Raw genomic sequence first — 23633 nt, forward strand, 5'->3', positions numbered from 1 at the left:
TTAAATGTACAATGGAAAGGGATAAATTGCTAGACTGATGGGCTGGTCACTCACTTTGAGAAAGCATGTGATTGCCATTAGCATAACAGAAGAGCACCTGTAGCTTTGCCCAGAGGCCAAAGATGATGCCTAAAGAGGAGAATATAAAGGATAAGCATAAATGGTATTTCCCTTCAGTACGCTCTCTTCTAAAGACCTGCTGATTGTACATAAGAGCAGAGGAGTATACTGAGTATTTTGAAACACTTCCTTCTAGAAGAATTTAAAAGCAGCATGCGTGCTTTGGGTAAGTTACGATGTTTTTGTGACTTTGCCTTCCAAAGGCAGGTGAGTCAGGGCTGCACCTCTTCTTGTTTAGCACCCAAACTATGTGGGGAACCAAAATGCATATGTCTTCTTGAAGAATTTTGAATCTCTCGTCTTATCATCATCTTCCTCTGCTACTTGAATATCTCCCACTTATCTCTGTTGCCATGGAAAGATGCTCTGAATGGCTCCTTGAACTCCGTTTAGCCGTCCTCTCAAAAAATTTCCTTTCCATCTGCCTATCTGTTTGTCCTCCCCAGCTAGCCTCTTGCTGTTGGATTTCTCTCTTCAGTCCAATGCTGCTGAAGCAGACTAGGTACATAGAGGTGGCTAGTCCAAGAGTCCTGGCTCATAAAGGAAAAGCACAGAGTTACAACCACACAGTAAAAAATTAAATTGGTTTTATATTTCTTTTATTTGCTTAATATTTTATACTCACCATTTGGTGAAAGGGGGTGGAGGAGGAGGTTGTTTGTTGCCTTCATTTTTACTTGTTAAGTGTAGATGTATGGAAATTACTTAGTTAATGGTTTTCTGGCTTCTCATCATCAACACAAGTGAGAAATATTTTAGCATTCAATTGAGACCAAATGTTTTCAGATAAGGAGATGATGTCTTAAGACATTTTTATTGATATTTAATTATGCATATCTTTCTATATAGTGTATGGCATTTATGCACACATGCAATACATACTGTAAGTAATCAGCCTATTTGGTTTGATTCAGCTGCCATTAAATGATAAATTGTTACTGATTCTGGATTTAATGCTGGATTCTTGGCCATAGCATATTTCAATGTTATTGTGGGTAAGTAAAGTTTTGATTCTGTTTACAGGATTAATAAGTTTGGATGGTGTTGATTTTAAAGCTCCTAATGGCAAAAACTCTATGAAAATCCTTTCGCAAATTTTGTTGATGCATAAGCTGTAAGCGGTTTGTTATGCAGAATTTTCTTGTGCAATATTTGTGCTAGATAAGATAGAAAATTTGAACAGAGAATCATACTTGTCCTCAACCACTCTAAATCCTTGTTCTGAACCACTTTTCCTATAGGTTGGGGGTATACGATACCTATCTAAATTACTCTGTGATGTCATCTTATAGTTAAGTGAAACAGCTAGGGCATTAGACACCAAATAGCTGGAATGAAAATTTGTCTCGGGGATGAATTATTGCATAGCATTGATTCTTGAAAATTTCCATAAGTTATTCCAACAACTTATATTTTTTGATTCCACAGCAATAGTAATGTAAGCACATGAAATTTTGCTTAGCTGAAATATTACCATTAAACTGAAAAAATATTACCAAACCTACATATTTTAATTTAGCAGGTACCCAAAAAGAAGTCAAGTAAATTGGATTCTAGCAGATTCCGTGGATGGCTGAGTAATTTGTGTACATATTTAAACTTATGGCTGGGGTAGAGCAAAATCGATTTGGATGACTGATTTTGATAAAAAACGAATTAGGCTGGTGCTGTAAAAAGCTGTTAATCAGATAAAATGTGGCCATTGCACTTTAAAAAGACTAATGACATAACCCTTTTGAGCAGTAAAGTCTGTAAGACTAAACTATTAGAATGAAATTTTGTTTGCTGAAAATTTAAAAAATAGAGATTAGCAAGCTTCACCTTTTATTGAAAGAGGAAGATAAAACACTGCTTTTTCATTTGTTTCTCTTTTTGGACTCCCTTGGAAATTTTAGAATCTTCCTTTGTGTTGGAGATCCATCTGCCTGTACTGAAACCTGGCTATCAGGGTCTTATTGTGAAACTGGACAGTTAAACCCTGTATACAAGGTTGTTTTCAGTAAGCATGGCCATTAACAGCAGGATTGTTTTCAAGATTTATAATTAGAACTAGCTGTCTGCTCCAAGAAATAATATAACTCACTGTAAACTAAATGCTTTGATTTTATATCCATTAAAGTTCCCCAAACTGCCCATGAATCAAGAGAAGCTCATCTCTGATGGCCTTGTGGGAGCAGATGTAGTTCAAAGTAAATGAACTAATTGATTTGATAGATAATTCTCTGTAGTCACAGACTGAAACTTGAGGAAGGTGAGAAATTCCACATAGCCCAGCATGTTGTTTTGGTAGTAAAATATGTAGTATCTCAATACTGATATGAAACAACGTGAACATCAGTAAATAATGCCCCAGTGCGAATATAAGAGAGTGGGATAGTGGGGATGGATAGTCTATATACCAAGATTTTTATTTCTTTCCCAGAGACCTGTCTGGTTCATTTAGCTGGTATCCTTCATTCATCCTATGTCTTTGTGGTATTTTATTTCTAGAGGTAAATTATGTGAGTTCCAATGAAATACCAGAACTAGGAGAGGGAAGTTATCCAGACTTTTCTTTTCCTCGGACATCAGTGTCTATCCCCGCTGGATTTCCTGAGTCTTGGCCTTTCACCAGGCTAATTCACAAGTGCACTGATGCTCTCTTAATGCTTTTTATTTCTAATACCTGGTGAAAAGCTTTCTATGATTCTGCAAAATGAATTTTTATTTCTGAAAATAAGTCTAGGCTTTCCTCCTTCCAACAAGCACATTTTGAAAGTCTTGCAGTTAAATCATGGTTTGGGTTTCAGTTTCTTTCTACCTCCTTTCATAGCATCATTTCATTGTTTATTTTTCTCATCCAGGTAGGTAACCTGTACAGAATAGATCATCATCAGTTTGTTCTAAACTTTCTCATGTTGCTGTGGGGAGAACAGGACCAGGACCACATTTTCTTCTAACACTGTCACCACAACTTTGCTGTGATCTATCAAATGTGAATTGTTGGCAGATTAATGTTTCCATACAGCAGAAAGCCAGTTACTTTCACCAGTATTGGAGTATCTTCACACAATTGCCTTGTCTTTGAAAAGTCACTGACTTTCCTGATTACTCTCCAATCATTCATAACAACTGTTTGAAGAGTTTTCACTGAAAGGACAGACTCAAGAGCGCTCCATGTGAACTCAGGTGTTCCTTGAGGTGAAAGATGTGCTACATGGCTAATTTAAAGTCATTTTCCCATAGAAAATGAAGTCTTTTTGGGGCTCTTCAAGAGACTATTTACTTGCATCGGTTTAGTGCTGACTAATTACATGACTAAACCAGAAGGACGCTGCTTGTACAAACCATGAGAAAATCAGACACCTAAATTTACAAATGGCAAAACATTTATCTGCAGTCATGACAAGGGACATAACAGAAATGATACTCAGCTATAATCTGTGGCATAAAACCTGTCCTTCTCGCTCACTAATTGATACATTAGGTCACACACGTTTTTAAGAAATACCTATAGGAAATGAGAAATTTTTGTATGAATCTCATCTTCTCCATAAAAGAAAAATATTTTAGGATAATGCTAAGACTTTACACTGACCTACAGCACCACATGATCCTGTATGGGTTAAAGAGTGACTGATTTATATTCAAGAAATATTTGAAGATACAAAGCAAATATAATTTGTCTGAAAATACTCTTTATTCTCCCTTACCTTCTTTGCAGGCATCAGTACTCTGTTTCTTCTTACATGTTGGGATTCTCTTTCACCCCAAAAGCTGTACAATAGCTGTTACTCACCCAAATAGCTCTGGTACAGCCAGCTCCACGCTGCCTTTTTGTAGAACCACAATTTTTCCCTTCCTCATTGAAATATTCGTGATGTAAGATGTTTCTGTAACAGTGGAAGTTGAAATTTATCTAGAAAGGAGGCACCTTGTGAATAAACCTTTCATCAAATGACCACACAAAAATCCCTGCTGGTTCACATGAGTCTTTTCAGGATTTTATCAAGTTCGGTCACAGGCTTGTTGATGTCATTTCAGCCTTTGAAAGCATTTTTCCCTTGCCTGTCCTGGTTGAACGGGAGCTCAGACTGAGACACCACAATTTCCAATGTTTGGACAATCTGTCAGTGAAAACCCAGGCGGTGCGCTCCAGCCCGGAGAATGGTTCACGAGCTCTGTGCTAAACTAGTTGTCTTCCATAATCAAGTTCTGTTGTTTCACTGTGATGGCATGTTGAGTTACTTTAATTCATTAGACATGACAATGTATTATTTGAAGAATGTGAAGGATCAAAAACCAGTGGACTCTGCATTGATCTGTAGAAACCCTGTTCTCATTCCTTTGTGCTTGTTTATTTGCTATTCTGGTATAGAAAAAATAGTGACGAAGTCCAACTCTTGTAGCAGGCCCAGATAAGCCAAGCAAGTAGTATAAAATTAAACGGATATATTAAAGGGAAAAAAAAAATAAAACAAACCCCCCCAAACCCTATCTGTTATCTAGGAAAATTCTTAGGATAAAACCATGACCTGAAAATAGAGAAGCCTCTGCAAAATTAATCCCTGCAGGCTCCCTCTGGAAATGGGAAAGAACATGCTTGATTAAGCCGGTGCTAACCTTTCAAAATCATGTTTCCTGATATTTATTCCTTGGAATAATAAAGGGGGACGTGTCAGATGTTGGAAAGCCATAATGTACTCCCTTGCTTGCTACTGCCCTTTTCTAACTTGCGTGTTCCTCTCCCAGAGCAAACTTTTAAAATAAAAAGTAAGGCCTCAGTTCGTCCTTTTTGTTGACCTTTATACATTTCGTGGCTCTGCATTTGCACCAGTTAAATTACAGAGTAAGAAAATTGCCATCCCTTTTCTAGCTCTGCTAGAAGGCCTTAGTCTTCTCAGTGAGAAATGGCGAAACACATTCACAGGTCTCCGCGGGCAGATGCGGAGAACATCAAATCTACCGGCCGGGGGCTGCAGGAGCCCGCGCACCTCGTCCACAGAGCCCCTGCCTCCCGCTCAGCTCAGCCCGTGCCTCGGGAGGGCTGGCAGGGGTCCAGGCATCGCTGGACAAGGATGGGGGGACGAGTCGGGCTCCAGCTTGAGTGCAAGGAGCAAGCCAGTGTCTGCTGGGGCTGGGCACGGCCTCGCTGCAGCTGAGCTCGACTCAGGGCGATGGCGGCTGGGGGGTCCCACGTGGGGCGGTGGTGGTTGGCGGGGGATGCCTGGGGCCCAGGCAGCTCCGTAGCCCACGCGGGAGGGCAGGAGCGCGGCTCCCACAGGAGGGGTTGGTATCGGCCAAGAAACCTGCGGGCGGGGGTCCTGCGTGCTTTTGCCACGTGTGAGGCCAGAGAGGTGACAGGTCCTTGGGAAACAAATCTTTTCTGCTGTTTGTAATAATTAGTAAATTATTTCCACCCTCACATGTTGCTCTGCTTTGCCTGAAAGTGCATAATTTTGTATAATTTCCCCCAAATTGCTCCCATGGTGATAATGGGGGAGTTTTCTCCCTGGGTGCCGCAGTGAGATGTTTGTGTTGGGAATTGCATGTTCTATACTGTTAATGGATAGAGGCAGGAATTTAATAACTTACGAGTTTAGAAATGTGGACGGTATCTTGGGAGGAAAGGTTTTCCTTTCAGCTTCTCCACTTCAGTGTTTGCATTGACTGAAAGGTTTGCATGGGTCTCTGTAGTAGCGCAAAGGAAGACCGTATGGCTGAAACCTAGATATTAATGGCAGATAAACAGGATTCACTTCATGTTTACCAGGGGATCAATACATCAGTTCAAGTAATCTAAAAAAATTGTTCCAAGTTAACACACTGCAAGATACGCTATTTACCTACATTTGAGATTGATACAAATAATTTCCTTCTGTATATTTTTGATGTGATGCTAAATTATTCAGCTTAAATTCATGACTCATCTCTGGTTTTCAGTTTTTCCAGTCTTCATAAAAATGCCAAATAACTACTATAATTCATTAAGCAGGAAACAGCTTGCACTGTATATGTAAACCTAGCACCGCATGCCTTAAATCTGTTATAAAAATGGAATATCTAAGTGACACTGGTGTAAAATAGGAAAAAAATAATTTTTGCTGGATCTCTGTGGAAGATACAGAGTGAGTAAGAATGAAGTAATTCGGATAACTTTAAAGTCCTACTTCTAGTCCTGTCATAATAATTTTGTTTCTAGCTGAATAAAATCATCCTCTGGATTGCTTTTTAAACCGTGTTCCAGGCTGGTTTTTGCTTCCTGTCATAACGTTGTCTTACCAGCGAAACAACTGTCCTCGACAAATCTGCCAAGTGGAAAATCGATTTGGTCTTATGTTGACCCCTATTTTGTTCTGGTTTAGCGCTTCGTTTTCATTTAACAAAAGGTATACTATTTTAGATAACAAATGTTTCTTTCTTTAACTAACCAGCTATTGCAGCTTTTTCCCTAGCAGGCATAAACTACTGTCAAAGCTTACCTCAGCTGCTACAGCAGCTGTGAATGTGCCCTGCTGCTCTCATGGAAAAGCTGGAGCTAGGAAACGAAGATGTCATGAAAAGAGCTGAGGATGAGGGTTCGAGAGAAATATTCCTGTAATTTGCTGGAATTGGGGAAGCGAAATGTGCAATTCTGACAACAGTGACAGATTTATAGACTCTGTACACTAATTAAAAAGCAACTTACTCTAATATATTAATCTATGAAATGACAGCATCAGAGAGAGCTGCTCTGTTTTGTGCACGAGCATGCGAACAGTGAAGTGCCCTTTTTCCGTAATGACAGAATTTTATATTGTATACAAAATTCAAGAATAATGTTAAGCAAGAAGCAATTGAAGGATTGCTTCCTTCTGGTGTGAAACATATGGGGAGATGTTTTGCTATAAACTGTATGTTCATGTGCAAGACGGGAAGAAACGAAAAGTTTTCATTTGTTCTTTTCCTTCTCTTCTCATTGCTGTTTTTTGTTTACATGGCTGTGGTAGAATCCAGCTAAGAAGCTAGAAGAGAAAAATCAAATAAAGTATTACTTAGTCATCTCCACAACTACTTCTAACTAGATTTTTGCTCATATCAGTGTAACATCTTGGGATTTGCGTGCTTTGAGATTTATCTGTGGAATTCCTTTGTATAAAATTCTCTGGTATTGGATAAGTGGTGGAGCTTCCTTGCATCCTTCACCAATAATCTCAATAGATGGGGGCACTGAGGAAAGAAAATGAACATATTTCTGATGTGCATTTAAAGCACCTCCAATATTACACCTGTATTCCTACTTCAGCAATGACTTAGATGTCTTGATAGATGACAAGATGACAGTTAAATGAAAATAACTGAATAATTGTGGGTTTTTACAAACATCACTTTAGTTTGCTTTTGAATATAGGAAAGTAGAACTTAAATTCTATTTGTGTAACAAAATACTAAGTCGGTATAAAGCAGAGGAATAATAATGTGTTTCAGGAAGAATGTGAAGCTTTAAAAACCCCAAAATCAACAGTTTTGTAGATGTTTAAGGATACAATAGTTGAATCCCTTATAGTTTTATTTATTTATTTACTGTTTCTGCACTAAACTTTCTTTTTTTTTTTTCCCCTAAACTTAATGGATAATATGTCCTTGAATATTCTCCTTATAGGCATTTAAATATCTGCTGAAGTTCCTAAGGCTGCAATTTGCTTGTAATCTTCCATCTGTTTCAAATTCATTGTAAACACATACAGTCAGATCTTCAGCTCTATAAAAGCATCACATTAAGTCAGTGGAGCTACATGGAATTTCTTCAGATGAAAATCTCGCTTGTGATATTTGTATCTCCACTTTTCCTGAACCCAAACTTGTTTTCACCATATAATTACAATTTTTTCACCATTCTGATCACAAATTGGTATTAATTGCCTGATTTTGACTAATATTCACATTCACAATTATGTGAAAAGGATTCATGTAATATGGGTATGAACTTTATAAAAATGTTTAATCAAAGCTCCTTTTATAAACTATTTTTCTAACAAAATGTTTACAAAAGGAAAGGATTTCTTTTTGGTACTTTTCTTGTGTCAGACTCCTGTAATGGTGACACAGGCCATTGTGCACAAGGCTGTTGTTCATGGCCAGTGAAGATGACAAGGACTGCTCTAGCTTAAAAATCTGTATTTACTAGTTAGAAAGGTCACGCTTGGAAATGTCCATGTGCATTGTTTTTTGCCATCAAAGACTTCATCTTCAGTTGCCATATTGGAGAAGTTCCTTGTGATGCATGGAGGGCCAAGGTGTATGTGTTGTTTGAAAGAATTATTCCACTACATTAGTAGCCATAAACCATATATAGAAATGGGGTAGAGTGAAAGGATATGATGGAAATAATCTATTTAATTTACTGTAAATTATTTTACTTATTTTTACTGTTATTTAGCATAATCACAAGTATAAATGAGGGTAAGATAAGAGCTGGAGAAGAAAACTGAAGTGATTGACTTTGCATTACAATATTTTTTTAATGCTCAATTAGGAAGCTACAGCAAACTTGGATTCATGGCATTGTCTCTAGATATCTAATTTACTTTGTAATAGTATATCAGTAACTAAGCCATTAATGCTGACGCTGGGCAGATATCTGTGTGCTGGGTTTCGTTAGCTGTAAGTGTCCCCAGATGAGAAGCTTGTTTGTTTGTTTGTTTGTTTGTTTGTAAGTATACAGCGCAGGTCACCAGGAAATAGCTCCTAGAAGCATTCAGCAATCAAATCTTCCTAATTCAATTCTTCTCCCAAATATGTCTTACAACATCTGTAATTAACCCAGAACCACTGCAAATCTGGCACTGGCATTCAGAATGCCATCTTTGAGGTACCAAAGCAGCCATGGCAGATGATTTCATTACCACCAGTAGTGTGTATTTTGTACCTTCAATATCAGTCTTCATGGTCTGATGCAGGTCGTAAGACTTCTATTGCTGTCAAGCTATATAGAATCCTGGTGTCAGGTTCTTAACACTTGGAAAGTAACAACACTCATCTCTATTAAAAAAAAAAAAAAAAAAAGACACTCGGGTTGCTCTGAATAGATTTCCGTAGATAAAATACAGAACTTGTAGAGCTGAGTTACCGTTCTCACTAATAATTGTATGTTTAACACCACCTTGCCATGAAACCTAAGGCAATTAATCTGTTTCTGTTCCCCGCAATGTAAAATAGGATAGCAGTTCGCAACCACGTTCATAAAACTCTTTAAATTAAAAGCACCGTGTCTGTCTTTCCTGTAAAGGCTGCATAAGAAATCTTGAATGGTTAATATCTTATTTTTAAGTCATAAGCTTTTCTTTCAGCAGGAGCTCATGCTTTCTGTATCTGAAAATGATGTACATAAGTTGCCACCACTGGTCAGGAATAAATACTGAAGTAAAATGAAAATAAAGAATTATATAGCTTCCTGTGTACAGTTTTGGTACTCTAATAATTGTGACGTATATAAATCTAGAATGTAAAATTCCAAAATAAATTTAGATCTTACAGCAACTTGGCGAAAATAGACCAATGAAAATGTTCGTAAATTTAGTGCCAACAAAATATATTATTGCGTTGCCTATTCCTGATAGATGCTGTTAAAATAACAGGCACCTGCCCTTATGCTCTATAAAATGTTATGAATATTGTAAAAGCCTAAGACAAATATTAGAAACAAGTCTCCTAGCAAACCGACAGCACAGCTGTGTCAGGCAGTGCAGCTACGTATGAGGCCGTTGTTTGAATTTACTTCCATTTAAGTCCTTTAATGAGGACACCGGCAGCTTGCTGGTTGTCCCTGCAGTCCCATCCTGCTAATTCTACATCAGGCATCAATGGGCCATGTGCTCTGAATGGAGCGTGATCAGGAGTGAGCCCACGACCAGCAGTGAACTCAGTACCCGGGGATGATAAATCTACTTCTGCAGAGTTTGACAGCTTCCACCAACTCCAATGAACCTGTGGAAACGAAGAATCCCTCAGACATTAGGTCTGGAAGTAGAGAGCTTCTTCATATATATACAGCATGTGCATTGCAATTTAATTCCATTGTAACTAAAAATTAGTATGAATTATTGGGTTGCATTCCTAATAAGTTTGATGAATCTAAAGCTACCTGCTGGAGATGAGTTGTTTAACAGTGGGTGGCTGTCTCTAGGGAGCTTCCTCAGTAAGTACTGATTTGAGGAGTTGTCTTCAAGTGATCAAGCAGTCAGAAATGTCCTATGTAAGTGTCTGTTTGTCACTTTTTGGCAAATATTTTAATTAGCTGCGGTACTTACTTACGATCAGTTTTGCTTATTAATGATATGGATATGATAAGTTGCAGAAAGTTATTTGAATGCAATGAAAGTTTGGTAGCCATGGTGGACCAAAGAGAGCGGAAGAATTAGAGATTCTATTCTCTTCAGACTGGTACAATATTAGTAACCTTTCACTGTGTTTGGTATTCTAGGATGTGATGTCCACGTTCTTCCAGTTTGGGGCTTCCATCCAGCAAGAAGCCATTGTCATGCTGAAGATCATGCAGGATTATGACTGGCACGTGTTCTCTCTGGTGACCACCACCTTCCCTGGATATCGAGACTTCATCAATGTCATTAAGACCACAGTGGAAAATAGTTTTGTGGGCTGGGACATGCAGAACGTCATCATACTCGATACCGCCTTTGGAGATGCCAAGACCCAAATTCAGCTGAAGAAAATTCATTCATCTGTCATCCTGCTATATTGTTCCAAGGATGAAGCTGTCTACATACTGGATGAGGCTCGTTCCCTGGGCCTTACTGGCTATGATTTCTTTTGGATAGTTCCCAGCCTGGTTAGTGGTAACACAGAAATCACTCCCAAGGAGTTTCCTTCAGGACTCATTTCAGCATCTTATGATGAATGGGACTACAGCTTAGAAGCTCGGGTACGGGATGGCCTTGGGATTATTGCCACTGCTGCATCAGCCATGCTGGAAAAACACTCCTTCATTCCTGAAGCAAAAACTAGCTGCTATGGACAACTGGAGAAAAATGACCGGCCATCTCATACCTTGCACAAGTAAGGCTTATTGGTTTGGGTTTTTTCCCTACATAACCTTGGTAATTTTCCATTCTATTGCCATTATATGTTTCTTGAAGGAGAATATCGTTTTTTGTTAATCCCATCATGCCCTTTTTAAGCAATGATTTTCAGATGTTCCAAGGGAACATGCAAGAGAACTTGCTGCACTGATAACTGTGTGCACGGAAATGATGTTATGTGCTGTGGAGAATAAATACTGCTCTGGATCTGATGTAGGACATGACAGAAATTGGTCTTAGACGGTATGAAGCTGAGTTACTAAAATCGTGCCGTTGTGTACTTTAGCTATGAGGTAAAATTGCCAAAATGCTCTGGAGGCTGTGCCTGAATCACTTGCATCAGCAGGAACCTGGTAATATTTTAGAAGACAAGAGATGTGCAGTGTTAAAGAGGTGTCCCTGGAAATTATAGAAGTAGTAGATTAGTTAGGCAGCTTTTGTCACCTAATAACTGAAATCTGTCACTTCTGCTTGTGAGGATTTTATTTTTGTCACCTGTACTAGAATAACTATAAAAATTAATCTGCATTAATCCAAGTTGATATGGATGTTTTCTCAAAACAGTTTGTCATATGGGAACTACCAAGGTTTAAATCAGGATTCTTTGCTTTTTTTTTTTTTTGCCTTTTAATTATCCCTTTTAGACGTGGTACTCCTGATTACTTCTATCCAAAATATTGCATAATACATGCCACACAGTAATATATTTCTTTATCTGGTTTGTGAGATGAAGTAAAGGGAATCTTGCATGTTTTTTAATAGCTCTTTACAATATCTCGTGTGGAAGCTCCTAGGCAGTATTTATGAAATTTGTTCTGACCAAATATTGCAGATGAAGCGCTTTCCACAGGAAAGCAGGATGGAATTGGCACAAGAAGTAAAGTCAGTGCTGATTTCATATGGGAGACTGTGGAACATTTTTGATCTTCTGAGATGTATGTGCATATTTAGATCAGGGGTTGATTGCCATATGATGTCCTGGAACAGTTGTTTTCCATGAAAATGGCATCTTTTTTCCCAGCATTCTTCAGAAGCTCTCTTAAAAGCCAAATACTGCCAAGTGAATGGATTTTAACATTTCATACATGTATTTCGTAAACAGTGTGACCAACATTCAGAAACTTGTACAGTTGTCCTTAGAGAGGGCTTGCCTTTCGTATGACACTTCCACTTTTTTTCGGTCTCCCCTTTCCTATTTCTAAGCTGTAAAACTGTACAAGTTTACCAGAGGTGTTGCAGAAAATCTGTGATTCTTTTCCTGCTGCCCCAGTTGCCCCTGGGGAGTGACGGGAGGCAGCACTGGGCGGCTCTCTGGTCCAGCATGGCTCAGGGAAAGCCATCGCATGGTCCCTCGTGTCAGGGCAGAGCAGCTGGAAGGCCCTGCCGGGATGACTGTCCGACCTGCACCCAGCATGGGACCCTCATATGGTTCTTCTTAACGCATATGCTGACAATGCCAGATAAAAGCGAAAGCTACTGGCGTCCCATTAACCGCATTCTGTGCCTTAACAGTGGGATCTGTACAAGCAAAAAAGTTCATTATTAATATTTGAACACCAGCTTCTGTGAAGTTAAATTGTATTCTGTCCTCAGAAGTGCTGATGTTTAAAATACTGTGGTTCAGTTGGATGGGCCACAAAAACTTGAGCCTGTTTTGAAAAGGACTCCTACCTCATTGTTTTGGTAATACACTACTGTAGACTTGAATTAGGTATTCAGTATTCAGCAAAAGTTGTCTTTCTTCAAACAATCATTTTTTTCTCGTTAAATCTGTACAACTACAAGAATAGGGCTTGTGAGTGTTAGGGCAGTGAGATTAGACTTCACCAGGAGATTCTGCAGTGTGCAGTGCATGATGCACATAGAAATTATTAATAGGCAAAGTTGTAACACAGTGCACTGTGGTTAATAAAATCACTTCCCAATGCAAAACACTGCGCTATGAAGTGAGAATATATTTTCCATACCGGAGATTCTTTGAGCTTCTCCAACACCACAAGAACAAGAAGCAGGCTGTTTTTAATTTAGAAATGTCAGAATTACACTAAAATGAATGAACTTTAAATAGTCCTTCTTATGTAATAACTCCCCAAGACTGTTCTTGTCACATATAATCTGCAAGAAAAGCAAGTATATACAAGCATTTAGCAGTGCTAAGTAATCTCTGGGAGCTGACCAGTCTCTCCATGCCAAGGTGAATTACATAAATTCATTGTACTTTCTTATCCTCATCATTAAATTGTAGGTTTCTTCCTTACATGACAAATCAATGCCTAAACTGGGGCTTCATTCTGAAAGGTAATCTTCACAGTTTCAGGTCACAGATAGTGCAGCTTTATATTTTAAACTACAAGATAAATGTATATATGATGCTGTATTAAGGAGCTAACTTGAACAAAGGATTTTGGAGCATCCTCACAATGAAAAGGGCTAAAGTAATTGTAAATAGCTTATGGACCTGGGATCTGCTGCTCTGTACCTCCCTGTTTGTGCTGGAAATAAATGCTGGAGAAGTAGGGTTGCATAAAGGGACCCTGCTTGCCAGCTCAGGAGCAGAGAACTCAGTGGAAAGCAGGAATGAGGCTGATGAGGTGGTGCTTGAGCAAAATCGAGCTCAAGAATGGAGCAAAAAACCAGGATTTTTAGACTCCGTCTATTACAATGACAGTCTAATTTAGCTTTAAACCCAGTATAGTATTCTAAGGCTGTGCCATAATAGCTAATTTGCTTGTAAATGGAGGTTGGTAATGCTTTGTGTGCAACTTCCCGCATGTAGATAGTGATTTTCATCTCCATTTATGAAGAAATTCTATGTAAAGAGAGCCATGAAGTGAAAGCTCCTCCTCCCTCTTTCTCAAATCCTTTGAGCATTAAATTGGTTTGAAGATATATATGTTTTGAAGCACACCATTTATCCTTCCCCTGTCACTGCAATTTTAAGATGCTTTTATTGCCTTTCTAGACCCAGAAAAAATCAGGTTTGCTTTAGTTTTTTGAATGATTCGATCAATGTTCATTTCTGATACACATGGGAAAACTAGTTTTTCCCAATGAATAAAGGATTTGAAATAAAATACAGGGATCATTTTCAATGCATTAAAAGCATACATATATATATATATATATATTGATTCAGATCATCTTTTCCCATCTGTGTAAGACCCAGATTCTCCCAAGACAGAAAAATACTATTATGTGAAATACTGGCAGTAGCGCAGCAGGATAGATAGAATTAGCAGCTCATTAATGCAATGTCAGTTGAACAAATGCTTGCTCTCTCTCAAAAAAGGAAAACATGTAAGCAAACAAACAGCAAAACAAAATAACCCTGCCAGGCGTCATGGAAAATGCTGCCACTTTGTGAATAGAAACGCTTCTGCTTTGTCTAGAAGAGTCCTCGTGCGGTGTATAAAGGTCATAACCCCGGGAGATACATTTCACAGCAACGTTTCCAACCGCTCTGATCTGTACTGGGATGGGTGGGGATGACAAAGCTGGTGCTCTATTGTTGTTATCCTGAAAAGCAAAAAGATGTCTCTGGCCATAGGCAGTCAGGCGTTTACCACGCGGTGTTTATGTTTGGTTACATTCCGTTTCCAAATACAACCAAATAATACGCAGGATTTCAAGGCTCGTCTTACTTTTGGTAGTGAAGGCGTAGGGCTAGAAAGCTGTCCAAACTGCTCTGGGCAGCCATTTCATCCCCTTCCCAAGCACGGTGTCCTTTGTTCGTCATCACAGAGTCAGGGAGCAGGAGCAATGTGAGGTCCAAAGGGCCAGATACAAATGCATTAGTTGATCCTGCCCTGAATCACTCTACTTTAAAAACGTGGGGACTCAGTGGGAACAGTGTTTTGAAATGTGCTACCTAATGTTGCTGTCTTTCCATGGCCTACCGCACTGTTCATTTTCTTGTCCTTGCTGTTGTGCTCCTGTTAGCTTACAGTGTGGCTACGAGGCAGCGTCTTCTTCAGCGGGCAAGGGAAATGCTGTCTCTCTAGTCCCGATATTCATTCATCAAGTTCAATATTCTGATTCCAGCTTTTAGCAATGACAGATAAATTTTCCTCTTTTTCTTTTGAGCAAAATCAGGTATTAAATGGACACAATGGTTTGATGAATAATCCAGCAAATCTGTTTAATCTTTTCCTGCATACAGATCAACAGCCAATTTACGAAGGATTTGTTCATTTAAGTTCTGGGGACTTAAAGAACGTGGGAAGAACTAAAAGACATGGGAAAAATAAGTATCAGCTGCTTTATTGTATGATTGAAGATGTATTGTTATTTAACTAATTATACGTGAAGCAAAATGCTCTTTCACCAGTAGCATACTTTCTGTGCAGAAAAACAAATGTTATTTCCATTCACCTAAGGCTCTCCAGGATACTTTGTTTGTCTTTTCCAGTTTGTGATCCCACTGTGGTTTTACTGGAGCCACTGCATGCTCACGGGAGTGCGTTGCACGCAGGGTGATGATCTGAGACGGTAACCCAAGTTTCAGTAGTCACATACATTGCTGAGGTGTGGTGGGGGGAAACGGCTAATTTGAGTATATTTTAAATTTAGTACTTCATTTTTGGTAACTTCAAAGCTTGAAGAAGTGTCAGTGTTTGCATGCTGCTAGGTTTGCTTATTCTTCTCCTTCGCTACTGTGAATGCTGCTCTACAGAAACAAATCCAAACGAGGATGATGCACCTAAATGGCTGAAGGCATGAACAAAGCTGCAAGCCTTCGTGGAGTGCTGAGGCCACAGGGATGTGGGGAGCAGCAGATTTCCAGGGAGGACAGTATATTTAGGCAAGCGTCTCCAAATGAGGACCAAGCTGCCAGTCCTAGATTTAATGTTAACAACTAATTTCAGACATCCTGGATTACAAGAAATTATTATTGTCAACATGAAAAAACAAATGAGAAAATATGCTGAAGTCAGTGGCAGGATCCCACTTAGCCTCATTAATTTGTGCGGGGATGCTTTCTGATCAGGAGACCTGGTAGAGTACTGTAGCAATTGGATTGGTACACAGGGATACACAAAGTCGAATTTACTGCTGACGAGCAGATTGTAAACAGTAACAATTAGATATTTGCACTTCTGCTAATTCATGTGCTGTAATTGCCCTCTTCTATATTATGAGGGCACTTTCCATATAGTTGCATTAAACAGCAGGACCTGTATTGATTAAACTGTTGTCATGTTCCTCTGAAAGTAAAACTACACTTTACTGGCAACAAAAGAGGGGTTGTGGAGGAAAACACTCCACCCAAGAGATCCCGACGTGGTTCTCGTTTACTGATGAAATGATTCAAGAAATTACAGAAAATCTGTATCAGAATTTTCTCCCACGTTAGGTCAGTTTAGGAAGCAGAAGGTACCAAACAGTTACAAGATTAGGGGCTTTTAGAACATTTTCCCCTTTCTGTGATAATTAAAAAAATTTTTATTTTTTTATTTTCTCTTTTTTAAAAACAAGAGAGCAAGTATGGCCTCTGTTCTGGAGTTGAGCAGAGTCAGCCTTCAGGGCTGAAAGCAGGCCTTGAAATTCCAGATGTAAGCGAAGGTTCTTGGAGACGGAGCTGCTGCAGACACTGTCCCCTCGCGGGAAGCCAGGCAGGTTCACGGGGGGGAGTCTGGGATGTTTCTGAGGTGGTGGAGCAAAATGTAACCATATTAGTGCTTTTTCTGAAATGTTATTTCTAATAACAACATTAACTCACCAAACCCTTCGGTGTTTTATGAGTTACGCTGGTCTGTGGCACCCTCCCGGGCATCTGGGCCCTTTCAGATTTTGCTCCCTCCCCTTGCCCCCCTTTCAGAGGGGCTCCCCAAGAGTTTTGTCGCTTCTCTGGCAGAATTGGGGCACAATGACTTTCCCAGACCTAGTGGCAACTAATGCTTTAAGGAGCAGTTGGCAGGAGGTACAAGCAGTTGGCATGCCATTCCTTTTTCACAGTCACTGAGCATATTGTTCCCAAAATTTTATTCATCCATGCTGGCTCAAGGCCTAGGGAGATACAGCTCCAAAGCAGGGTATCGTCACGGAGTTATATTCAGGAGAGCGAGGGCTAGGGGAAGTGGAGGAGGAGGAGGAGGCACGAAGAGGAAGAAGAGGCTCTTTGCATCACTGCGAAGGATTTTAATTTAGAAAATAAAATCCAAATAGCCTAAGATATAAAATTGTCTTTAAAAAAAGCTTCACTGTTTGAAGAAGGCATTGCGACCTTGTTCAATAGTGATATATTTCAGACCTATTTCTATTTCTGTATGTACTTCAGACCACACATTATATATTCTACATTCAGTGTTTCTTGATTTAATTTTATAGATGTTTTTAGGAAATCTGTTTCTTAATGATAAATAATTTGTCTTGGGGCTTCTATTGATAAGTATCCTTCACATTTCACAGTAGAATCATAGCAAGGAGGTTCAGCAGTTCAGAGCCTCAACAAGATAAAGAAGAAAAGACAAGATTTGGGTTCACTCCTGCTTTTTTAGGTATGATGCTGGGTGAATGCCAAGCCCAGACAGGCTGGCTGTCTAGATTATTAAAATGGTTGGTTCGTACTGTTTGGAGGAAAGAGAAATATCACCAGATGACACGTTGCTTGTGAGGCATTTCATCTGCTTTAAATCTCAGTTTGGAAATGCCTTCTTTGAGAGAGGAGGCGAGAGTTTCTTTTATGAAACCTGTATTTCCCTAAGTCTCTGCGGTTTCTCTTCGTTGCCTGCAGTTGTCACAGATTTGAAACACTGCCCTATGGTGAAGAAGGCACTAAATAAAAAATGATGGTCCCCGGTGATGGCACCTGAGGAATTTATCAAGTTCGATTACCTGATCTGAGCTGCAGGATGAGGGCAGGACGTGGGTCTGAATTTGTGGCAGTGAGGAGTCCCGCAGGCTTTCTGCTCCCTGCAGCTGTCAGGCCACGCTCTTTATTTTACAGGTCTAGTAACTAAGTTCTCTTCTTTGGAGGTAGCTTAGGAGTGATATGTTTTTATTAATGCCTTTGCCTCACCCACTGTTTTTCCCAGCCAGTGATCTGTTTGGAGGCTGGATACTAGGTGAATTTCACACTAATTATAAACCAGCCTGTTATCGCAGAGCTGGCTCTGTTCCTGAGCCCAATGAGTCCTCGATTTCTACTTCTAAAAGTCTGAATCTGTATAAAATTATCATTACAAAACAAAAAAGGAAGGAGCAAATACCAGAGCAACCAGAAGAAGGGGCGCCTGAGACAGCCTGCCCTTCCTGTTTCTGAACTTGCTTTTAAAGCCACGGGAGGTTTGCTGAGGGGGTCTGCACGACCCGTTTGGTTTCTAAAGGCGTCGTTCCCGTACGGTGGGCAGCCCCTCCGTCCCGCAGCCCCCGGCTGGCTCTGCCCCCGCGCCCCGCCGCCCCCGGTGCTTGGCCAGGCTGGAGCTCCCAGCCCTTTCTCCCGCAATCACAGTCGCACCCACCAGAGCGGAGGTTTTAAAGGTAACCCTAGGAATTCAACACGTGCGCCCTCCCCCCCGGTCTAGCTATGTATTTATTACTAGATGCTGGAATGTTATGAAAAGAGGTTAGTGGAGAAGAAGGCTTAAACCTTGGCAGGGGAGAAACCAAAGGATCCTTTCTGTAGGACGAACAGCTGTTGTTACTAATTGTGCTCAGTTACACAACTTGTTCCCAGCGCAGACAGTTTCACATTCATATTTCAGTGGCTAGATGGAAAGGAAATAAACATGAAATAGAGAAAAATGGAGAAAACATCAAAACAAACAGTTTGGAGGGGAGAAAGGGAATTTTTTTACTGTATTAGTTTTGGTGAGAGCATTTTTTGTCGTATGTATAATAATTATCACAACTACATTATATGCATTTATTTTTAAGGGATCAATTAATTAAAAAGTTTTAATTTATTGCATTGCTCCAAAGACTTCCCGAGCCAGTGTATGTACATGCATGCAATTGCTAGCTTTTAAAATCCAGGTCTTTTCTAGATGGCCCTGAATTTTTACACCTTTGTAAAAGTATTTTCTTATGTATGACATCTTTTTAATGGGGTGATCCTTGCATCTTTCTAGAAGAGTATTTCAGTTTTATTTTAAGCATAAGTAGACCTGTCTGGCCTCAGCGAGCACAGAGTGCCGCTGCTTCGATGTGTAGACTAGTTCTATCCTGTCTCTACAGCAGCACTTCCTCCTGGCTGTGCAATGCTTTTGAGGGATGGTTCCACATTGTATTCCATGTTATTCCATGTATTCCATGTTCTCGACTTATTTCTAGCCCCGTGAATCTCAAAAATCAGCATTTCCCTTGCCTTCTGGCCAGGGTTTTCCCTCAGCTTGGCTTTCCCTTGGAGAAGCCAGTTGATTCAGGGACTGGCTCATATGCTGTTGCCTGTGGCACAAGTTCCCCTGAAAAAAGAAAGGAGCCTCGGCTCGCTACTCTTAATGGGTGATCAGGAGTAAGCTCAGCTTGCCCTAGGGGAGAAATACATTGTAAAGTATGCTGCAGGGTCTTCTGGGACACAGGGGCGGGGGCATGAGAGTGCCCATCCTGAGGACATGAATATTTGGGAGGACGCTCCCTGCCTGGCATCCCAGAGATGCAGCAGGTGGAGGGCACTGCCGGGTGGGGACTTGCCAAGCACCATTGCTGGTGAGGTTCCAGAGGCGATACCGCTCCTGCTTCGGTTTCACAGGATTGCTCTCCTGTGCAGTGTTGCGCTTTTATTCTGTCGCTGTTTTTTTTCTCACATCCTCCAAAGAAGTTTATGAAGCCAGGGCTAGGATTGATCTTTGTTTGAGACAAAGTGATCTTTATAATTTACATAGGTTTCTTTTTTTTTCCCTTGAAAAAATGCCCGCCACAGAATCCACTGAACCTTCTTGCTTTTGCTCTCAAATCCTTGCATCTATTAGGGGAACACTTGTGTATCTCGCATATATGTATATACATATATATGGAAAACATCAAAAGAAATGCCATCGCTTTCAAACGTGGTTGCTGTTGTATGACATAGAAGCACAAGTCTCAAAGATTCTGCTCCAGGAGTGGTCACAGCTTTGCTGGGGTTTCAACTGTTTTCACACAGCATAGGAAATCCTTACCAAACACCTTATGGGCAAAGAAGGTCCATGGCTTCTGCAAGGAGACTGGCCAGAAAGGGGCTTCTGTTTCAGCAATATTGTACCCTAGCAAATGGTCTTCTAAAAACTGAGGTCTTCTAAAAATTGAGGTCTGATCCTTTTGGCAAAGTCTTCCCCCATTTGTTAATGGAAATTAGAGTCAATGGAGTTGTGATATAATATTTACAGGGTAGGAAAACCCACCTTATTCAAATGTGTTCTGTCTTTCTGGGTAGAGTCAGAATTTTGACATGGATAAATATTACACAGTTTTGGCATTAATCTGAAGCTTTATCTGAATTACTTGATCTTTCTGAGTCTATAAAAATTAAGTTGGAAACCTTGAGAGCAGTTTGTAACCTTGGTGCTTCAAAGGTTTGCTGTAAATACAACCCAAACAGTGTTCTGCTGTGGTGTTTCAACACTGCTGTTTTCAGTTTTGTTGGGGAAGGTGACAAGCAAAAAAGAATTGTATAAATGTTTAAAAGTGTTTTGAAATATATAGTACAGGCTTGGGTCTTCGCATGATAAAAACCTGTTTTGGATTCAGTGTGAGAATAGCTTAGCTTCTGCCCCCCAAAATCCCATTTTTCATACATGTATCACCTGAGGAATCTTACAGACAAACTTCAGTTTGAAAAAGTTAATTAAGACTTCAGCGTAATAATACCATCACAAGGCCTCCTGCTATCACGTCTTTGCAAAGGTTATAGGATTAATGAGGTATGAAAGCAGATTAACTACTAATCCAAGGTGTATGCTGAATTGCCCCCTTAAATTAACGAGCTCAAATAATCAAGCACCTCATTTAGTTAAGAACAGGAATACGCAATTCTAAAACTACTTCAGAAATACATTTTGACCAATTCAGAAGCCAAAGACATCTTGCACAGAATTAATCTTGGGCAAACTTAAAACTCTCTAAGGACAACATATAATATACTTTCTTCTCCTCACTCTTCCTAACCAGGAACAGAAAAGCACACAGTTGTTTTTCATAGAGACAAGCAGTTTAGGATCTTGGCCAGTAAAAGCAGAGCAGGGCTTCTGTCCTTTGTGGAGGAAAAATGACAATTCAAAAGGGAATGTGGATTGTAGACATTGGTTTCTGAAGAACACAGGCAGCTGATGAATTTTGTACAGAAGAGCGTGCTTAGGAAAACAAAAATCTCTTTGAAGTTCTTTTTTATTGCTGCAATTTGAGAAACTGGGGTAGCTCAGACTGCATCACTCACTGATACCTTTGTATACAATTCTATACAATTTTAAGAGACTTTTCCAGATTAGGGACTTTTTTAAGTTGCAAAATATGTTTCACTACTAAGTGGCTGGTAAATTCACACAGCTTAAAAAAATATGCTGAGTTCAGTTTTTCAGTTTAGATTTGTGGTTCGTCTTTCTTTTTGGAGCACTTGAGCATCACTGCAGCTACAGCACTGCATCTTGTGATGGCCCTTGACTAGCTTCCAGGCTAGGGCATTTGCATATTAATCCCAAAGTATGATGAGTGGTGTTTGAAATCTGGGTAGTGATCCTACCAAACTACATAAAGGAAGGGTTCAACTCAAGTCCAATCACCAACGGCTGCGTAATTAAAATCCCAACTTGGACACAGAAGCCTGATGCAGCACAGCGTGCATGTTTGTGGTCCAGCCCTTAGGAGGAGACAAAATGCTTGGCTTTCAGTTTTATTGCAGTGAGGTGATTTCTGCCTGGCCTCATAAGAGGATATGTTCATTGTGGGGGGTGTTATTTCACGTGCGTGACTTGGGAGGGAACGTGTGAGGGAGGGTGCAGAAGTACGAATGTAGTAGTGCGTGTTTTCACAGTATGTCCTCGTTTTCCCCTTGTGGTGACTTCCTAGACATTTTATTCCTTGGGTCACAATGCGTTTGATTTTCAGCAGTGAGCAAATGTTATGCTGGTTTCTTACATGTATGCACAAGCAAATTCTGTTTGGTGGTTTGCCACTTCCTCTAAAGGTGGCAAACAAGCTCTTTATTCCCAAGCGAGCTCTTTCAGTGCTGGATGAAAAATGTAATATACGGGAAATTAGTTCAACTGAAAAGCAAAGTTCTGCCAAGGGGAAAATTTTCACGCCGAAAGTCTGTCACAAAATATGAGTTATTACAATGGGTGAATTTACAAATTGCTGTCAAACTGGTGCTGAATGATGTTAATATGCCTGTTTAGAACAGTGCACATTTAATTATTAACTTATGATACAATGCCATTATTTCTTCTGGGTCTATATACTTTTATTTAGTGTGCTTCTGCTATTGGGATTTTCAGGCAGCTATGTCAATACAAAGCCTTCTCCTTTCAATGTGGAGCTGAAGAATTTTGTCTATGTCAGATTTACCAGGAGACCATTTTACTACTACTGTTACAAAAAAACCCTCCAACTAACCAAATAAACATGTAAACCAGCATCTGTTTCTTGTGGGTAAAAACATTACAGAGCAATGAATGAAGAATAGTTAAAGTAACTTTAACACCCTTCAAAACACAACTGTCTGTGGGATGGAATGATATTGGTGTTGATTTGAATTCCAGAAGGAGGGCACCTAGGTGAATTTATTTCGAGGAAATACACCGAGAATTCAGTGCAATTCAATGCCATTAACTTCAGACCATGGATATGGGGTGGAGGGCACATTATATTCTGGAAGTGCCATGGGATCTCCAAGATTTTGAATTGCAGTTTTACCTCTTACCTGCAGGATAGCCCTGTCAGGCTCACATTGACAGTCCGGAGTTTTGATTTTTTTCAACATGACCAAAGAACACTGATGCCAATACCAGCCTTTTACTCCCTTCCCTTTCATGCCTAATTTTCTTAGGTGATGGAATTTCAGATAATGTATAAAATGATAGATTTTTTTCAATATCACAGTCCAGGGAGCTTGACCTGTGTGCTGTGGTAGTTCAGACTCTTGGCAGTAAGTTCCAGGTATTTGCGCTTTAAATAAAAACTGCAATTTCTCATCACTCTTTCTGACCCTGGAGCGGTGGAAACAATCTGTTCTCACTGAGAAACACTGAAGCTATGTGGAACTGAAGCAAATATAAATATGGATTTATGCTGTAAATCTGTGAAAAATTTTGAGAGAAAATTATTTTTGAGGAAAGCCAAGTTTGTTAGATGGCCAGAATGCCGGCATTTCTGGATCAACGAAAGGACAATGCTTTGGAAAGAGGGTACATGGTTTAACGATGAATGGAAAGCAATAGTTAGAAATTAAAAGCTATGCATACTAATCAGGAAATGGAAAAACTAGGTAGGCAGTATTAGAATTGGTATAAACTCATTACGGAATTTAAGACCTTCGGGGCAAAT

General features: G+C 39.8%; 1 protein-coding gene across 1 annotated transcript in view; it reads left to right on the forward strand.

Moving 5' to 3' along the window:
* Positions 1-23633, forward strand: part of GRIN2A (glutamate ionotropic receptor NMDA type subunit 2A) — a 196810-nt gene that overhangs the window by 104305 nt on the left and 68872 nt on the right. The window contains exon 3 of the mRNA XM_075515172.1: positions 10562-11154. Coding sequence (XP_075371287.1) covers positions 10562-11154 — 593 coding nt within the window. The remainder of the gene's footprint in view (positions 1-10561; positions 11155-23633) is intronic.

The sequence above is a fragment of the Mycteria americana genome, chromosome 12 (genome assembly GCF_035582795.1).
Source record: "Mycteria americana isolate JAX WOST 10 ecotype Jacksonville Zoo and Gardens chromosome 12, USCA_MyAme_1.0, whole genome shotgun sequence".
NCBI lineage: Eukaryota > Metazoa > Chordata > Aves > Ciconiiformes > Ciconiidae > Mycteria > Mycteria americana.